General features: G+C 49.1%; 1 protein-coding gene across 2 annotated transcripts in view; it reads right to left on the bottom strand.

Annotated features, from left to right (window-relative positions):
• Window positions 1-20,422, bottom strand: part of EFNA3 (ephrin A3) — a 36,627-nt gene that overhangs the window by 2,610 nt on the left and 13,595 nt on the right. For both annotated transcript variants that reach the window (XM_026716415.2, XM_026716414.2), the window contains exons 2-3: window positions 2,792-3,081; window positions 124-189 (exon numbers count right to left, since the gene is read on the bottom strand). In XM_026716415.2, the coding sequence (XP_026572200.1) occupies window positions 124-189; window positions 2,792-3,081 (356 nt within the window). The remainder of the gene's footprint in view (window positions 1-123; window positions 190-2,791; window positions 3,082-20,422) is intronic.

Raw genomic sequence — 20,422 nt, forward strand, 5'->3', positions numbered from 1 at the left:
CGGCTTGGTTTGGGAAAGGGCGGTGCCAAATTTTGGCAGTACGGATCTTGAATGCTTTTTGGGCACTTTTGAGAATGTGGTGGTGGTGGAGGAAGAAATGGGAGAAAGGAAGCGGTCACTCACGGGAATGGCAGCAGACAAAGACTTTCATTCGCAAGCAGGACCGGCGGTGATTGTGCGTTGGAGTGGCTAGAAAACAACAACAACAACAACAACAACAAAAGGATGGCGTTGGAGTCGGCCATCTTGGAACCGTTTCACCCTCTCCTGGCTTGACAGGCAGCACATTTCATCCCCAGGTGGGCTGAGGGATTCTTGGGGCCGAACCAGGCAGGGAAACTGAGGTGGGATGGATCGGGGGAGGGGGGGGACAATGTTGGGGACAACCCCCCTCTTCCTCCCCTCCCCTCTCTTCTTCCTTCCTCCCCTCCTCCCCTCCCTCCTCTCCTTGGTTCCTTCTTTCCTTTCTCCCATCATCTTCCTTCTTCCTTCCATCATCTAGCTTCCTTCTTCCTTCCTCCCTCCCTCGGTTCTTTCTTTCTTTCCTTCCTTCCATCTTCTTCCTTCCTTCCATTATCTATATTCCTTCCTTCTCTCATCTTCCTCCCTCCCTCCTCTTCTTGGTTCCTTCCTTCCCTCCTCCACTCCCTCCCTTCCTTCCTTCCATCATCTTTCTTCTTCCTTCCTTCTTTCCTTCCCTCCTTCTTTCCTTCCTTCCTTCATCTTTCTTCTTCCTTCCTTTCCTTCCTTCCTCCATCTTTCTTCTTCCTTCCCTCCTTCATCTTTCTTCTTCCTTCGTTCCTTCTTTCCTTCCTTCCCTTTTCCTTCCTTCTTTCCTTCCTTCCTTCCTTCCTTCCTCCCTTCATCTTTCTTCCTCCCTTCATCTTTCTTCTTCCTTCCTTCCTTCCTTCCTTTCTTCTTCCTTCCTTCTTTCCTTCCTTCCTTCATCCTTCCATCTTCTATCTCCTTCTTCCTTCCTCCCTCCCTCAGTTCCTTCCTTCCATCATCTTCCTCCCTCCCTCCTTTCCTTGGTCCCTCCCTCGGAGCAGTTGTTAAGTGAATCCATTCACCTGGGCCACCTGAAAAGCGGGAGGCAAGCAGCCTCTTGGGGCCCCTCAAAAAGTCGCACACCCACATTTGCACATTGTTTTTATGAGAGGAGGAAGAAACGAGATTCACTTTATGACGAATCCCTATTGGCCAGAGGTTGAGGAGAAGCCTAAAGTTGCCTTGGTCGAGGGCTCCCCCTGGTGGACAAAAGCCATATTCTCCTCCTTCACGGCCAAAGAACTAAATAAACACCTCTTACTCTTAGTTTATGCAGTCGGTGGCTTTGGGAAGGTTTGCCCCACACACGAAGCCTAAATGGAGTCCGTGATTGGTAGTCCTCGACTTAGGACCACAACTGGGCCTGTGCTAAGCGAATCCAGCTTCCTCCAGGGACTTGGCTTGTCTGAAGCCGGCTGGGAAGGCCGCTCACGAAAGTGAGCCTGGCACACAGCAATCGTAGTAAATACAGGCTAGTTGCCAAGGGCCCAAATTCAGATCGCATGACCGTGGGGATGCGGTCATAACTCCGAGGATACGTCACTTGTTTCGGCACGGTGGGAGCTTCCAATGGTCATTAAACGAACGGACATGAGTTGAGAACTACCTGTACAGCGTGAGAGAGTAGGGTTGTCTGAACCCGGCCAGAGGAAGCCCCTTATCCTGAGATAAACCATCATTCTATGATCTAACAAACTGTGATGGACAAGTTTTGGCATTGCCCTGTGGTCTCGGGGCAAAAGCCTTTTTAATTTGGTGTTTAATTTAGCCCCATGCGATGCTCAAGAGACAGACACATGTCCCGTTTAACCGGTGTTTGCCCTGAATCGGGGACGTCACGTGGTGTCTTCGTGAACGATACACCCTGATCGACACGACCATTTTGCATCGTTTTTTTCAAGGCTGCTGATCCTGTCAGCTGGAAAGCTGACAGCCCCGGTTGGAGACCTGGGCGTGGTGGGATGGGGAGAGTTCCCCTTCCTTGCCTCAGCTCCAGCCCACCTAGCAGTCCGAAAGCATGCAAAAGCAAGCAGATAAATAGGTACCACTTTGGTGGGAAAGTAACAGGGTTCTGGGTGTCCTTGGCATATAGCCATGCTGCAGCCGCAGGACGGTGGAACATGTCTCCGGACAATGCTGGCTTCCTCGGCCCCTAGAGTCGGACACGACCGGACAGGTAACCTTTGACCTTTTAAGAAGGGGAGCTGGTGCTCCAAACCTTCCTTCCTGGTCTAGCATTTGGCCATCAATGGAGCTGCAGTGGCACAGTGGTTAGAGTGCAATGCTGCAGGCTACTTCTGCTGATTGCCGGCTGCCTGCAATTTGGCAGTTTGACTCTCACCAGGATCAAGGTTGACTCAGCCTTCCGTCCTTCTGAGGTCGGTAAAATGACCCAGACTGTTGGGGGCAAGAGGCTGACTCTGCAAACTGCTTAGAGAGGGCTGAAAAGCATTGTGAGTCTTATAAGTCTAAGTGCTAGTGCTAATCCTTCCTTCCTTCCTTCCTTCCTTCCTTCCTTCCTTCCTTCCTTCTTTGCGGTTAGAATGCAGTATTGCAGGCTGACTGCCCACAAATCTAAGTCCTTATTGCTATTGCTAAATGCTTATCAGTTTACTTATAAGTTTTTGGATTGGGTTTGGACTTACTTATAAGTTTTTGGATTGCCGCTCTAAGGAAAAACACATCCCATCCAAAAAAAAAACAAAAAAAGTGAGGGCAAAGGAGAGAAAGACACCCAACTCACAGATGTAGTAATATTCGTGGCCAGCGTGGAACTCATAACCCAGTGAGAAGGCACTGTAACGCTGGAACTTCTCCGAGAACTTGATGGGGCTGTGTGGGGCGCGAGGCCGGTTGCACTCCCAGCGCTTGAAGCCTTGGCTGATGTCGCATGTCTGGTACCCCTCCAGGCTCACCATGTAGAGGATGTACTGTTCCATGCGCCCCTCGGGCACCGAGGTGTTGTAATGGGGGCAGTAGATGTCCAGGTAGTCATTGACGCTCACCTGGACCGTGTAACCCTCTCGCCGTAAGCTGGAGAACGAAGAGAAGGAGGAGAAAGTTAGCTTGGGAAGAGCCAGGAGGAAGGAGCTTCCCACGAGGAGATTTTTTTTTTCAAGGAGGAGGAGGAAGGGAAAGGAGAAAGGAGAAAGGAAAGAGATTAGTTGATAAAGATGAGTGGGTGAAAAGAAGGGAAGAGCGGAGGAGGTGAGGAAGGAAGGGAAAGGGAAGGACGGGCAAGGAGGAGGAGTGGGTGAAAAGGAAGGAAGGAAAGAAAGAGGAGAAGATGATGGATGGATGGAAGGAAGGATGGAAGGAAGGAAGGAAGGGCAAAGGAAGAATTGATAAAGGAGTGGGTGAAAAGAAGGAAGGAAAGAAAGAGGAGAAGATGATGGATGGATGGATGGAAGGAAGGGCAAGGGAAGAATTGATAAAGGAGTGGGTGAAAAGAAGGAAGGAAAGAAAGATAGGAGAAGATGAGGATGGATGCAAGGAAGGAAGGAAGGGCAAGGGAAGAGTTGATAAAGAGGAGGAGTGGGTGAAAAGAAGAAAGGAAAGAAAGAGATGAGTGAGGAAGGAAGGAAAGAGAAGAGTTGATAAAAGAGAAGCTGGTGAAAAGAAGTTGACAAAGAGACAAGGAAGGAAGGAAGGAAGGAAGGAAGGAAGGAAGGAAGGAAGGAAGGAAGGAAGGAAGGAAGGAAGGAAGGAAGGAAGGAAGGAAGGAAGGAATCTATCATTTCCCTATTTATCCTTTCTGTCTCAGATGGGCTGACCTACACAACCTTCTTGTCCAAGCCTGGCATATTGGGTTTGGGGCAGAAAATCAAACAAACAAAACCCTCTACTTTATAATCTATTTATCCAAATACAGGCTTGGCTCGCTCCGGAACGTCCTTGCTTTAAATGACATTAATGTTTCTCAGACCGCCGGGGGTTCCTCCAAACGCCCCCGTTCTCCCCGGGTGATGGACAGCTCCTTAAATTGGACTGGACAGCCGCCTGCAGTCGTCTTGCTCCGAGTAGCTACAAGGTTGGCGAAGCCTTCAACCACCAGACAAAACGCCGGGGGGCCTCCCCCCCCCCACCTGCCCAGATCCGTGGTGTTCCGGAAACGAGATTCCTACCCCACACGTCCCTTCATTCCTGTCCGTCTGACTAGCACCCATAGATTTACTTTCAAATAATTTCCATTACGCAAAGGACATTTAATTTTTTTGGTCTCCCCCGAAGGATTCCAGTCCACCCTAGGGTTGGAATGCAACCGGTTCGCAACGGTTCGCACAAACTGGTTCATATTTTTTTGACACCTGGTTCGCTGAACCGGTAGTTGCAATGGCGGGCTGGCTCCTCCCCTCCCAGGTATCTCCACGGGGCCCTTTTTGGACCACAGGTAAGAGCGGGACCTGCATGGACGCTCGGGGGGTGGGCAAAAACAGGCCTCCCAGAGGCCAGAAACGGGCCTCCGCAGAGCCATTTTTGTCCTCCTGGAGCCTTAAGCAAATCCTCCTGAGCCCGGGAAGGGCAAAAATGACCCCCGCCATGGTGCAAGAGGCCTAGGCCACGCCCATCCAGCAACCTGGCGGAGAACAGGTTGCTAAATTTATTTGAAGCCCACCCCTGTTCAAGCCCTGCTCCAACGGGATAAGTTAAGCCCCCCACTGTGAAAAGCCGCCAAGGTCTCGGACAAGCCAACTTGATACACGATGATTCAACTCTGTCCTCTTCCCTTCCTTCCTTCCTTCCTTCCCTTCCTCCCTCCCTTCCTCATTGACAGTTTGGAACAGTTTGTATTATTTTTCATCCGGATTTTTGGCAGGCGACCCCCCGTGGCTGTTTAAACATGCCTGTTCCTTCTGTTTACCGCATTAACATGTTTTTAAGATGGAATTTGAAAAGACCAAATATCTATATCTATCTATCTATCTATCTATCTATCTATCTATCTATCTATCTATCTATCTATCTATCTATCTATCATATCTGTCTGTCCGTCTGTCTATCTATCTATTTCTAATCTTTTATATCTCTCTACATCTATCTCTCTACATCTATCTCTCTACATCTATCTCTCTATCTCTAATCTTCTCTCTATATCTATATCTGTATCTATCTCTTCTATATCTATCTACATCTATATCTATCTTTACCTATCTATCTGTACCTATCTATCTATTTATCTCTAATCTATATCTATCTCTAATCTTCTATCTCTATCTATCTACCTATCTACCCATCTGCCCATCTACCTACCTAATCTATCTATCTATCTATCTATCTATCTATCTATCTATCTATCTATCTATCTATCTATCTATCTATCTATCTACTATCTATCTATATATTGCGTTTGCAATAAAAAGATAAAGACATTTTTTGGTCTCTCTTCCAAGGTAAGGAAGGAAGGAAAAAAAAAAGAGGAAAAAGCAACACAACCAACCACTGCATCTTTCTGTCCAGGTAGTCCTCAACTTACAACAGTTCGTTTCGTGACCATTTGAAGTCACAATGGCACGGGGAAAAAAGGCGACTTAGGGCCAGTTTTTCACACTTATGACCATTGCAACATCCCTGCGGACACGTGATCAACTCCCAGAATTCCCCAGCCAGCCATGTTGAAGGCTATACATCTTCCCCTGATGGCTGGGGGATTCTGGGAGTCGAAGTCCATCCATATTAAAGCATGCAGAGTAGAGGATTCTGGGAGTCGAAGTCCTCCCCTCTTAAAGCATGCTGGCTGGGGGATTGTGGGAGTCAAAGTCCATCCATATTAAAGCATGCAGAGTAGAGGATTCTGGGAGTCAAAGTCCTCCCCTCTTAAAGCATGCTGGCTGGGGGATTCTGGGAGTTGAAGTCCATCTATATTAAAGCATGCAGAGTAGAGGATTCTGGGAGTTGAAGTCCTCCCCTCTTAAAGCATGCTGGCTGGGGGATTCTGGGAGTCGAAGTCCATCCATATTAAAGCATGCTGATTTTTCTGAGCTCCTGCTGTTCATCCTTAGCACCTGCCTAAGCGGCTTCAGGTGGAGAAGCCAGATTTTTCTCCCAGGTTTGCAAAAGGCGGACTCTCTCTCTCTCTCTCTCTCTCTCTCTCTCTCTCTCTCTCTCTCTCTCTCTCTCTCTCTCTCTCTCTCTGCCTTGTGAGGGAGCAGCTTCTCTGCACACACACACACACACACACACACACACACACCTGATCCCCTTGTGGGGGGTTGGTTCAAAGAGCACCCGGGGGGGATTGGGGGCTCTGGAGAACAGCGGCCTCCATCTTCCCCTGCGGGGAAGGTGGAGGAAGACGCAGCAGTGCCGAAGATGCTCACGATGTCAAGAGGTACTAATTGCAATCTTGGCAAGGCAATTAAGGCAAGGGAGCTGGGGAGAAAAGGCAGGTGATGGTGTGTGTGTGTGTGTGTAAAATCTGAAGACATCACAGGCTAAACAGTTTTCCTCTGCCCTCCTGTTGCTTCTTTCTCTGCTGAGGTAGCACAAGTCTTCCTTAATCATTTCTTTCTTTCTTTCTTTCTTTCTTTCTTTCTTTCTTTCTTTCTTTCTTTCTTTCTTTCTTTCTTTTCTTTCTTTTCTTTCTTTCTTTCCTTCCTTCCCACTCCTCCTTCTTCCTTCTTAACCCTAACCCTTGCTTATCGTTTCTTCCTTCTCTTTCCTTTCTCCTCTCTATCCACTTTTCTTTCTTTCCTTCCTACTCCTTTCTTTCTTTCCTTCTCACCGACTCTTTCTGTCCTTTCTCGTCTTTTCTTCCTCTTTCTTTCCTTCTTCTCCTCCACTCTTCTCCCATCTACCCTCCCTCCCTCTCTTCTTTCCTTCCCCCTTCCTTCCTTCCTTCCTTCCCTCTCCTTCTCAGCCACTCCTCCTCCTTCCTTTCTCATCTTTTTCTTCCTCTTTCCTTCCTTCTTTTCATCCACTCATCCTCCTGATCACTTTCCCTTCTTTCCTTCCTTCCCTTCTCACCCATTCCTTCCTTTCTCATCTTTTCTTCCTCTTTCTTTCCTTCTTTTTACCCACTCATTCTCCCTATCACTTTCCCTTCTTTGCTTCTTTCTTTCCTTCCCTTCTCACCCACTCCTCTCTTTCTCATTCTTCCTTTTTTTCACCCACTCACCCTCCATATCCACTATCTCTTCCTTCCTTCCATCTTTCCTTCCTTCCTTCCTTCCTTCCTTCCTTCCTTCCTTCCTTCCTTCCTTCCTTCCTTCCTTCCTTCCTTCCTTCCTTCCTCCTTCTCCCCCACTCCTCCCTCATCTTTTCTTCCTCTTTCCTTCCTTCCTTTCACCCACTTATTCCTCCCTATCCATTTTCCTTTCCTTCCTCCCTTCCTCCCTTCTTCCCTCCCTCCCTCCCTTACCTTACATCCCATAACAGAGCTACAAACCATAAAAACTAAAGCTGCAAAAAACCCCAACAACAACAACCCCAAAGCCGTCCAGAAAAGACACCCCAATAACACAAACCCTTATTTATCCCTCCCTCCTTTCCCATCCTCCGTTTTTAAAACATTTTCCTGCCAGCCCACACACAAAAAAAGGTCTTTTTATATCCTGTTTCCAGCTTCCACCCCTGGCAAGGCAATTTCACGGGAACCGATCACCCGCGTGGGCCAAGGATGATGGGCTCAGCAATTCCAGAGGATGCTAGGGCTGCAGGGTTTTTTTGGCACACTTGCTGGCGTGGGTCCAGAAATCCACACACACACACACACACACACACACACAAACACACACCTGTTTTTTTTCCCCTTTGCTTCTACCACCACTAATCCTGTTACCCAATTCCAGCAAGCGGGTGAGGACGGGTGACTCTCTAGGGAGCCTCCATTATACTGATCTTGTGCCACAAGCCGGAGCTCTGATCTGCTCCGGGGAGACCCCTGCTAGGCCTAATCGGGGCCCGCTTTGATAATTATGACAGCTTGAGACGGGGCCCGCTGATACACACACACACAATACACACGCCGAGCTCAAGGCCCGCCAATTAATTCGCTTCCACCCAAAGATGGTGCGGCACGATCGAAAGGAACGGCGGTGGCATCTGCAACGGTGCATCGAAGTTAAAAAAATTTTAAAAACTGAAATTCAAAACATCCCCTTTTTTCTCTCTTCCTTCCCCTTCTCCAAATCGTCTTTTGGCCTCCTCCATCAGGGGCCCTAGCGAAACCGCCTTGCAAAAAAACGGCACGACACAAAACCTTCCTTGGGGTGCACCTAGGAGTAGTGGAATGCTGCCAACGGTTTGGGTGAGCGCACAGTTGGAGCGAACCGGTCCAAACCGGGCAGAATCCCACACCCCCAGCGTGCCCCCTCCCAAAATGCACCGACGAGAGGCGACAGCAAGGAGCGGGAAGCATTTCTTACACCGGTCACTCCTTGGAAAACTGGATTTTGGGAGTCTTAGTGGACAACCAGCTCAATAGGAGCCAGCCGTGTGGAGCAGCAGCCAAAAAAGCCAGTGCGATCCTAAGTTGCATTAACAGAGGGATACAATCGAGATCGTGGGAGGGACTACTACCCCTCTGTAAAGCCTTAGTAAGGCCACACCTCGAGTCCTGCATCCAGTTTTGGTCACTACACTATAAAAAAGGATATTGAGACTCTAGAAAGAGTGCAGAGAAGAGCAACCAGGAGGATGAGGGGACTGGAGGCTCAAACATACGACGGACGCTTGCAGGAACCGGGCCTGGCTAGTCTTGGGAAGAGAAGGACCAGGGGAGACAGGAGAGCATCTTCCAATATTTGAGGGGCTGTCCCAGAGAGGAGGAGGAAGGGGGTCAAGCTGTTTTTCAAGGCACCTGAAGGCCAGAGAAGGAATAATGGGTGGAAACTGAACCAGGAGAGATTCAACCTGGAAATAAGGAGAAACTTTCTGACAGGGAGAATAATCAACCCATGGAACAGAAATTGCCTTAGAAAGTTGTGGGAACTTCATCACCCGAGACCTTCATGAAGAGACTGGGCTGCTATCGGCCAGAAATGGTGTAAGGTCTTCCGTTTGGGTGTGGGGGGGTTGGACTAGATGACCTACAAGGTCCCTTCCAACTCTGATTATCTGTTATTTATTAACGGCGAGGGGAAAAAAAATAAAACCCCTCCAAACCATCGTGAGCGCCAAATCGCCAGGCTTACGGGACGGCGGCTCTCAAAATCCGCAAACCGTGACCATTCTCCAATTTCGTTTTCCTTTCCTCGTCCCGTCGCTTTTTGCTTGCGTGCCGGGGGACGGACAATCTGGACAAGGTTGCCGGGATTGGCGAGCCGAAGGTTCGGAGGCCCTCTGTGCATGCTCAGAAGCTGTGTTGTTTTTTTGGGGGCTTGTTTCTCCAGCTCGTTTTTCTTGGCAAGGCAACCTCATCCCAGCGGGGAAAAAATAAAAAAAAAACCCAGCTTGGGGCCATCTGCTGCCTCTTTGGAATTGAAAAAAGAAAGACTTAAAAAATAAAATAAAATTGGAAAGGAATCGGGCGCGGGCGGCGTTGTTTTTCCCCCATCGGCTGGGAAGAAGAGAAGGTACTCGAAGTTGCGGGCGGGGGGGGCATCGCCCTGCTACGGATCTGCCTGCGGCCTTTCCCGTTTGGGCCTGATGCCATATCCTCTCCCAAAAGCATTTGCCGTGCCCGATTATTTTTAATTTTTATTTTTCCCTGGAACGGGCCAGCTCTTCCCACCAGCCCTAAGATCCGTGCTTGGGAATGTTCCCATGGAATTCAGCTCCGTGACAAGCCTGGACCAGCCCTCCTCGCTTGGCGAGAGCCCCGCAAAAAAGCCAGGCGGGGACTGAGTCAGATCCTGCCTCCGTTGGCCCCGTCGTAGGCGTGGTCGGGCCGCTTGAGCCACGGGGTGATTCGTGGTTCGCCGAGGGCGCTTTTGACGGCTCGGCCTGGCTGCGTTGAAATAAATAACCGTATAAGATACGGGATGGGGCGGTAGCTGAGAGACAGCTGAGGAGAAGAGAGGAACGTACAAAGGCTTGCAAACGGAGAATACGGATGGTCCTGGACTCGCAACGGTTCACTTAGTGACTGTTTGGAGGAGTGGCCTGGTGGCCTAGAGGTGGCGCTCTCGCCTGACAATCAGCGGGCTATGAATTCGATCCCAGGTTGAAGCAGATATTTCTTCTCTCCGGGAAGGATGAGATTATTATCTGCTGAACTAAACTCCGTACTGGTGACGGGGAAACACATCCGGCCAGTAAACCCTCCCTGCTAGCTCCATTCAGCTGCCCAGACTCCACCCCAATTGCAAGGGATTATGAGGGTCATTAAAAGACGATGATGATGGTTTAGGGACTGTTTGGAGTTACCCTACCACGGCGCTCCAAATAGTGACTTAGGACCGTGCGTCACCCTTATGACCGTTGTAACGTCCCCGCAGACCCGTGAATCAAAATTCAGGCACTTGGCGGCTCGTCCTTATGATGGCTGGGGGAAATCGCGCGATCCCCTTTTTGCGACCGTCCGACCAGCAAAGCCCACAGGGGAAGACCGGATTTGCACTTTAACGGTCGTGGTGTCTAACCGCGGCGGTGATTCCCTTAACAATGGTGTATATGTGTGTGTGTGCCACAAATAAGGTCATAACAATCAGCTCCGTTCTTCCCCTTCTTGAGTCACCTCTAAGAAGAGGCACCTTCCCTTGCGAGGCCCGGAAAGGCGCAGGTAGACTGCCTCTGCTCGGGGAGGCTCTATTCCTCCCCAAAGAGCACCCCCCCCGCCGCCTCGCCCGGGAGAGTACAGGTAGACTGCCTCTATTATGGAAGCTTTATCCTTCCCCGGTCCCCCCAGGAGATTCTTTCCCTTGTTGACAGGGGGTGAGGTAGGAGGAGAGCCGAAAACATCACCTGTGGAATTTCGGCCTGCTCGGCAGGTATAAAGACATTTCCAGCGAGCTTTTGCAACACGCCAGCCGTGCAAGACCGGTTGTCGCTTGATGCAAAGGTGTGCAGAGAACACCCCAGTCGGTTCCCTTTGGGGTGGGGGGCCATTGGGACGTGGCTACCCCCGCCCCCAATGCCCCAGGAGAGTGTCTCCTGCCATGGGGCTTATTAAACCACAGCAGGCTGGTAAACAGCGCCGATAATCAAGCGGAGGGTTGGTTAGAGAGACGCTTTTCCCCCGGGGGGGAGCTGAGCGCGCGCACGGATCTGACACCCAGCCAGAAGCCCAGAGTGAGAAAAACACAAACTCGATCCCAGCTGACGGTTCGGCAGAAGGAGATCCCCCCCCCCAGTTGTTCACCTGCAAGGATGGGATAAAAGCCTCAGAAGAGAGAATGGGAAGTGTGTGTGTGCGCGTGGGGGGGGGAATACCTCTGTACATGCCCAGAGGCACAGGAAGCAATGTCAGTTCCTCTGGCAGTTGAGGAGGGAGAGGAAGAGGGAGAGTCTAACTGGGAAGAGGAGGCTTTAGAGGGGGGAGGGAGGGAGGGAGGGAGGGAGGAAGGAAGGAAAGAAGGAGGAAGGAAAGGAAGGAAGGAAAGGAAAGGAAAGGAAAGGAAAGGAAAGGAAAGGAAAGGAAAGGAAAGGAAAGGAAAGGAAGGAAAGGAAAGGAAAGGAAAGGAAAAGAAGGAAGGAAAGGAAAGAAGGAAAGGAAAGGAAAGAAGGAAGGAAAGGAAAGGAAAGGAAAGGAAAGGAAAGAAGGGAGGAAGTAAAAGAAGGAAGGAAAGGAAAAGAAGGAAAGAAGGAAAGAAAGGAAGGAAGGAAGGAAGGAAAGGAAGGAAGGAAAGAAAAGGAAAGAAGTAAGGAAGGAAAGAAAAGGAAAGAAGGAAGGAAGGAAAGAAAAGGAAAGAAGGAAGGAAGGAAAGATGTGTGTGTGTATATATGTGTTTGTATATATGTGAGTGTATATATGTGAGCGTGTGTGCTCACGTGTACACACACACACGCACACACATGCACATCTCTTGCTAAGTGAGACATTGGAGAAGCGAACTTTGCGCCACCTCACGCCTCTTTTCTTGCGGTGTTCTGTTAAAGTGGACCACTGCCGTGGCTCAATCAGCGACTGCCGTCGTTAAAGTGAATCTGCCTTTCCCCGTGGTCTCTGCCGTCGGGCTAGACCGAAGACCTCCGAGGCCCCTTCCAAGTCCGCTCTTCTGCATTCTGAGCAGGGGGGCGGGGTCAGACTAGGAGACCTCCGAGGTTCCCTTCCCACGTCCCATTCAATGCCCGACTCCAGAATGGCACCTTTGAATCAGAGGCAACCGGTGGTGGGGAGGAATCGGGAAGAATTCGGGGCGGGGGGTGGGGGAAACCACTTTGTCCTTCCAACAGCCGTCCCTCAAGAGGGGAGGGGGCATCCAACTTCCCTCCCCTCCCAACGACACTCTTAACTTCGCCGTATAACGTGCCGCGCACTTCCTCGTTGTACCAAAGGGACACCATAACTCACTTTCGCCGGAGAGCTGCTTGGCTGCCCTTCCTCGTCTCGGACTCTGCCGCAGCGGCCACTTGGGGGGGGGGAAACTCTGGCGAAGGGAAGAAGCGAAGGATGTGAAAAAAACCCCCCCGGAGGGAGGAGGAGTTGGGCGCCACCGTCCTACCTCGCAGGGGTGCCGCGTCGCGACGACCGTCCCAAGGCTGTGGCCTCCTGGGAGGCTCTTTTAGGAGCGAGGGCCGCCTTTGCATACGGTAAGTAGGCAGGGACCCGCCTGCCCATCTCACGGCTTGCAACCGCTTCCTTTAGCAACCGGTCGCTAAATGAAGCAAGCCATGAGATGGCACTGAAGGAAAAAAAAAGCGACTTGGGAGCAGTTTTTTTCCACGGCCCGCATCTATATGAGCGCTGCAGCATCTCGTTAAGAGTCAGAATTCAGGCGCTTGGCCACCGGCCTCGTACTTACGACGGTCGTAGCGTCCCGGGGGACGGGGGGTATCGCATGACCACCACCCCTCCCCTTGTGAAACCAAGCGAAGCACCTGGAGGAAGCCCCGATTCAACTTTTCATCACCGTCCCAGACGCCCTTGTAACGGCTGCGGGGGCTTCGCTTCACGACGGTGGCAAGAAAGGGCGGGCGTTGCAACGGAGCGGAAGCGACTCTCCACGACCCATCTCTCTCGCGTGGGGGCTCATTTCTGGTCGTACGTTGGGGGACAGCCTGGACCTGCCCCGCCCATGATTGCATCGAGGTTTTAGGAAAGGAGAGTCCCGCTTGTAGTTTTCTGGCATCGCCGTCGCGTGGATTTGCACAACCAGATTTAAAGCGCCCCCAAAATAAATAAATAAATAAAAATATAAATATAAATATAAATATAAATATAAATATAAATGTACACATACACGTACACACACACACACACACACACACACATATATATATAATTTTGCAGCGGGAATAAAAAAAATTTAAAAAGCAAAACGCCTTAAATGCCCCTCAGGAAGGAAATGCCAGTCTGTTGATCCCCAATAGGGTCTTTTGACAGACAAGCCTCCAGCTTCAGAGGCAGTCTACCTTGGAGAAGCCAAGGAGGGACGGAAAGCAAAAACAACCACCTCAAAACCCAACCAGATGTTGTGGGGCCTTGCTTTCTTTCTCCCCCTTGGGAAGCTCTGCACGCACACACACACACACACACACGCACACACACACACGCACACACACACACGCACACGCACGCACAGAGCAGGTTGGCCAAGCAAGAGTTAAGCCTCATGGTAGCATGGAGCACCATTCGTTTCTTCTGCACGGCTGGCTTTTTACAGAGGGGAAGGCTGGCGGGGCTGCGACGGCAAGGGAGAGCACAGGCCAAGCACGGCGCCCCCCACACCCCCCAAGACGCTTTGGCAAGGAGGGAGGAAGGAAGGAAGGAGCAGGAATGCGGGAGGAAGGCCCAGGATGCAGCCCGTGCCAGGCAGAGAGACGGGCACAGGGCGGGCACCGCAGGACAGCTTTTCACTGGCGGAGGAGAAGCAGACCAGGGGGTTGTCAATGCTCCACAAGGTTGTGTTGTGTCTATTCGAGATAGATAGATAGATAGATAGATAGATAGATAGATAGATAGGATATAGATAGATAGATAGATAGATAGATAGATAGATAGATAGATAGATAGGATATAGATAGATAGATAGATAGATAGATAGATAGATAGATAGATAGATAGATAGATAAGATATAGATAGATAGATAGATAGATAGATAGATAGATAGATAGATAGATAGATAGACATGATAGATAGATAGATAGATAGATAGATAGATAGATAGATAGATAGATAGACAGACAGACAGACAGAGATATGATAGAAAGAGTGTGTGTGTGAGAGAGAGAAGATATAGACAGACAGATGGATAGTATGTGACACAGAGAGATGACAGATAGATATGATAGGTTGAGTGTGACAGAGAAAAAATAGATTAGATAAAGAGACAGATAGGAGATGATAGAAAGATTGTGTGTGAGAGAGAAGATATACAGGATAGATAGATAGATAGATAGATAGATAGATAGATAGATAGATAGATAGATATAAAGTTAGATAGATATATGTGATAGATAGATGGAAAGAGATAGTGTGACACAGAGAGATGACAGATAGATATGATAGAAGGAGTGTGACAGAGAGAGAAAATAGATTAGATGGATAGATAAAGAGATAGATAGAAATGATAGATTGTGTGCGAGAGAGAAGATATATACAGTAGATAGATAGCTAGATAGCTAGCTAGATAGATAGATAGTGTGACACAGAGAGGTGACAGATAGATATGATAGGAGTGTGACAGAGAAAATAGATGAGAGAGAGAGAGAGAGAGATGGAGAGAGAGAGAGAAAGAGAGAGAGAAAGAGAAAGAGAGATATGATATGAAAGAAAGATTGTGTGTGTGTGAGAGAAGATATAGACAGATGGAAAGAGTGAGTGTATATGACACAGAGAGAGGACAGATAGATATGATAGGAGTGACAGAGAGAAAATAGATGAGAGAGAGAGAGAGAGGATAGAAAGACTGTGTGTAAGAGAGAAGATATATATAGATTGGGGGGGGGAGATAAAAGGGAATGTGACAGAGAGGATTGATGGATGGATACATATGATACTTGGAAAGATGATGGAAAGAGAGAGATAGTGTGACACAGAAAGATAGATAGAAATGAGAGATAGAAACAGACAGAAACATAGAGATGACAGATATGATAAAAAGAGTGTGACAGAGAGAAAATAGAGGGATTAAATAGAGAGAGAGAGAACGATGATAGATATCAGATAGATCGATAGATGAGAGAGATGAAAGATGATAGAGATAAAATAGACAGACAGATATAGATATAACATAGATAGATGATAGAGGGATAGAGAAGATGGATAGATAGATGAGAGAGATGAGAGATGATAGAGAGATGGAGAAGATAGATAAATAGAGAGACGGACAGACATAGAGATGAGAGAGATAGAGAAGATGGATGGATGTAGATAGGTAGGTAGATAGATAGATAGGCAGGCAGGATAGATAGATAGATAGATAGATAGATAGATAGATAGATAGATAGATAGATGATAGGCAGGCAGGCAGGCAGGCAGGCGATAGATAGATAGATAGATAGATAGATAGATAGATAGATAGATAGATAGATAGATAGATAGATAAATAGATAGAAAAATCCCCCTCTTGGCTGTTGATAGCAGGCAGGAAAGCAAACCAGAGCATCCCGGCTGAGAGCAAAGCATGATGGGAATATCCCTTCCTGCTTAGAGATGCTTGGGTAAGGATTCTATGGGCTGATCTCCAACGGGAAGAAAAAGATGGACGTGTTTTCAACTCCAGATTAGTTAAGACAGGAAAACAACACCGAGACACACACACACACACGAATTTCAGGACGAGCTGACAGACCCAGTTTGCAGGATGGGCAGCCCTCCATTTTGGGGAGCTTTCCAGCCGGGGGCTCATTCGTTGCTCCCGGGCGAGATCCAACCATCGACTACAAAGCCCAGGCAGAATTGGTTCCAGCCGTCCAAAGAGACCGGTGTAGATGTCCCGTGAGCCTTCTGTGCATGCTCAGAAAACACCTCTCCTTTTGCATCCTGCGCAACGCCAAGCTCGGCGTTTTTGTTTCGTGCACTGGCCTCCTGCGTATGCTCAGAAACGCCTCTTTCACATTTTCAAAAGACCGGTTTTGTCTTCCACAGCGGTGTGAGGTGGGGGGAACAGACCTTTTCACACCTACGAGGGGGGAAATCCCTTCGCGCGCCACAGTCGAATAAGGACACCCAGATGCCGTGTGTGTCACCCAGGAGGGTTGGGGGGGGCTGGCTTGGCCTCTTCCTGCCCAAAACAGGGTGCGTGGCTCCACGCCCCACTTCCCACGATCTGGGCTAACAGGTCCTGCTTTTGAAAAGGGCCCCGAGTGCAAATTGCACAAGGAAGGAAACCTCTCCCAGTGTTGCAACTCCAGATGTGCCAGAGTTAAGGCAGAGAGAGAAGGGGAAAAAAAAAAACAACAACTTTGTACATGCTCCAGGCAAGACGCTGCGTGCTTCAAAGGGTGGAGGGACGGAAGGTTTTTGTGCACGGGGGGGGGGGGGGGGCTAAAAACTGCAATTCTTGTCCTTTCTCTGTTCGCTAATTTAATTGACAAGGGCTCATCAACTTATGAAGGGCATGGCTTGCATGCAAATATTGTCAATATTTATGTAAATATTGATTTTTAATATAAAGAGAGAGAGCAACTTTTACCCAAAATCAGGCAAAGCAGGCAGGCAGGCAGATTGAGTCGCTCGCAGAATCACAGATTCATTCAGAGATCTATCTTTCTGCCATCTGCTACCTGAGTCTGCACTGAAAAAAATAGAAGCTTCGGTCCTCAGGAAGGTTCAGCTCTGCTTTTAGATGAGCTAGAAAGCAAGAAATCCAACCATTTCCTGCTTTCTAGCTAATCTAAATCTCCCGGCACAGCAGAACAGCTGATAGTTGGTGGGGAGGAAAGGAAAATAACTTACCAAACTCAGGCAAGTTTGATGCCAGGTAAGGAGTGAGTGGGCGGGGCCAGCCAGTGGCGCGATTTGCCGGTTCTCCAAACTGCGCAGAATCGTAACAACCGGTTCTATAGAACCGGTCCGACCAAGTAGAAACCCACCCCTGAAGTAAACTAAACTAGGCAGCCTAATAATTTACAAAGGTGCCTGAAATCAACAAGCCACTGATCTTAATTTACGCCCCAGTTCAGCCACCATAGATTTCTCTACTTTGACCAAGAATCCGAATAGCTCCAGTTTGGCCTCATGTCAAACCACGAATTGTGGTTAATCAGCTACAGCAACACCAGCCAACATCAAAGCTACGGATTTGCTGAACTCCAAAAAGCAGATTTATTTATTTTTCTCTCCTTTCACCCAACTGGTCTCCTCCAGAGCGAGAAAAAAATATATACCGACCGGTTCGACAAAGGAGATGCTTATGAAGCAAACCACAAGCAGACACATAGGTGCGTATGTATCCCCTCTTTCCCAGGAACCGGTATTGTTACTCATTCATACAACCACAATATGATGGTTTCGCCTTAAGGAGTCAGCTTGTGGACACCGCCCGTCGTCGTGGTTGGTGAGCCGGGCTTGCTGGCTCATCGGGGTGGATGATTTAGGCAGCAAACCATGGTTAGGCAAAGAAAAGCTAAGCATTGTAGGGTAAACCAGGATGCAGTTTGCTTCCTAGGCCTGGATGCAGCTCCGTCCTGCCCTTTGGGGGGATTATAAGGTGAAAAACAATATCCCTTCGGTTCATGCCCTGTTTTGCAAAATAAAGTATGGAATTTAAAGTTTGCAAAAATGTGGAGAGTTGTATGGTTGATCCTCTTTTTCCTGGATGAAGGGAGGGGAAGAAGGAAAAAAAAAAGGAAAGAAGGAAGAACAGAAGGGGAAGAAGGAGAGGAAAGATGGGAGGAAAGAAGGAAGGAAGGAAGGAAGGAAAAAACTGACAAAGAAGGAAAGAAACAGATGGAGATGGCTGAATGAAAGGAAGGAAGGAAGGAAGGAGGAACAGAAGGGAAAGAAAGAGAGAAGGGAGCAGAGAAAGGGGGAGGAAAGAAGGAAGGAAGGAAGGAAAAGACTGACAAAGAAGGAAGGAAACAGATGGAGATGGCTGAATGAAAGGAAGGAAGGAAGGAAGGAAGGAGGAACAGAAGGGGAAGAAGGAGAGAAGGTAGGAAAAAAAGAAGAAGGAAGGAAAAGACAGACAAAGAAGGAAGGAAACAGATAGAGATGGAAGGATGGAAGGGAGGAGGAACAGAAGGGGAAGAAGGAGAGAAGGTAGGAAAAAGAGAAGAAGGAAGGAAGGAAGGAAAAGACAGACAAAGAAGGAAGGAAACAGATAGATGGAAGGATGGAAGGAAGGAGGAACAGAAGGGGAAGAAAGAGAGAAGGGAGCAAAGAAAGGGGGAGGAAGGAAGGAAGGAAGGAAGGAAGGAAGGAAGGAAGGAAGGAAGGAAGGAAGGAAGGAAGGAAGGAAGGAAAAGACTGACAAAGAAGGAAGGAAACAGATGGAGATGGCTGAATGAAAGGAAGGAAGGAAGGAGGAACAGAAGGGGAAGAAGGAGAGAAGGAGGAAAGAAGAAGGGAGGAAAGAAGAAGGAAGGAAAAGACAGAGAAAGAAAGAAGGATACAGATGGAAGATGGATGAATGAAAGGAAGCAAAGCGGGAAAGGCAGAAGGGGAAGGAGAGAAGGTATAAGAAGGGAGGGAGGAAAGAAGGAAGGAAGGAAGGAGGGGGAAGGAAGGATAAGACAGAAAGAAGAGGGAGGGAAGGAAGGAAAGACAGAATGGAAGGAAGGAGATAAGGTAAGAAAGAAGGGAGGGAGGAAAGGAAGGAAGGGGACAGAGAGAGGAAGGAAGGAAGCAAGGAACTAATTTACAAAAAATGCTCACTGCTGCACTACAATATTTTAATTCGGCTCCAGCCAGAGACAGCATCCCAAAGTGTCACACCACACCTGGCTTGTGAGAAGCCACAACCTGTCCGATCGTAGCAGCAAGAGCTGTGTGTGTGTGTGCATGTGTTCTCTATAGCGGCAACCCCCCGGACACACACCACCAAATTAAATAAAAAAAATAAAACCAGGAACACGGGTAGCACCTTTTTTTTCTGACGAATGCATTTTCTTCAAAAGTCAAAAAAAAAGCGCTTTTGCAAACGGTTCTGGGTTTTCCCAGGCCTGGCCAGACGGGAAGAGAAGAAGGAGAAAGCGGAGGCGGAGAAGAGAGGCAGCTCTTAACAGGATTAAGAAAGCTGCGGGGAAAAGCCCCTTTAATCTCTAACCTGGGGTTAATCTGGATTAAGTCGCTTCCACCCCTATGTTGATTCAGACCGGGCGGGGGGCTGATGCTCATTTTGTGACGGAGATCCGATCCGGCAACAGGCATCCTATCTCCAGTTCCCTCACCCCCCCCCACCCACCCCGAAATTGGAGAGAGAGGGGGGGGAAGTGTTCCCTGCTATTCAAAAAGGACAAATCCTTGAACCCAGTTGCCTTAAATCTCTAATCCCTCTTGAAACAGGGGGAAGAAAAGGCGAGGGGGAGTTTGCACCGGCATCCGATCTCGAATTACGGGGTCTCTTCTTGTCCCAGGCTCCTCATAAACCACAGTTTTAGGAATGTTGGCCTCTTGAGCAAGCTGCCGTGGGCTAGTTCCTCTCTCGTGCAAGCCGCCATTGCTGACTTCTTCTGCACAAGCTGCCCTCCTACAAGCCACCATCGGCTGGCCTCTCTTGTGCAAGCTGACATCGGTGAGCTCTCCTGCACAAGCTGTCCTAAGCCACCATTGGCTGGCTTCTCCCGTGCAAGCCACCATTGGTGACTTCTTCCACATCAGCTGCCCTCCTACAAGCCACCATCGGCCGGCCTCTCCTGTGCAAGCTGCCGTAGAGCAAGCCATCATCACCGGAACCTCTGCTGCCGTGGTGCAAGCCACCATCGAATGAACTCCTCCCGTGCAAACCACCTTCGTTGCAAGCACCATCAACCGCCTCTCCTTGCGCAAGCCACCATCAACTCGCCTGCCCCCGTGCGAGCTGCCACTGCTGAGCTCTCCCACACAAGCTGCAAACCGGCATCGCCCGGCCTTTCCCTGTACAAGCCACCATCCCCTGGCCTCTCCCGTGCAAGCCCCCATCAGCTGCACCTCTCCCATGCAAGCTGCAATCCTACAAGCCCCCATCGTGCACATGGTTATCGGCTGGCTTCTCTTGCACACGCCAAAATCGTGCAAGCCACTATCGGTTAGCACCCTCCTGTAGAAACCAGGGTGGCTGAGTTCACACCCAAACCAAAAGGCCATCCCGGTTTAGTGAACTCACAAGTGCAAACTCACAACTGGAGCTTTTCCCGTGGTAGTTAACGCTACGAATTAATTAAATTAGGTTTGTTTTATTGAAATATCTC

The sequence above is a fragment of the Pseudonaja textilis genome, chromosome 16, assembly GCF_049901715.1.
Source record: "Pseudonaja textilis isolate UNSWEBS1 chromosome 16, rPseTex1.2, whole genome shotgun sequence".
NCBI classification, from domain to species: Eukaryota; Metazoa; Chordata; class Lepidosauria; order Squamata; family Elapidae; genus Pseudonaja; species Pseudonaja textilis.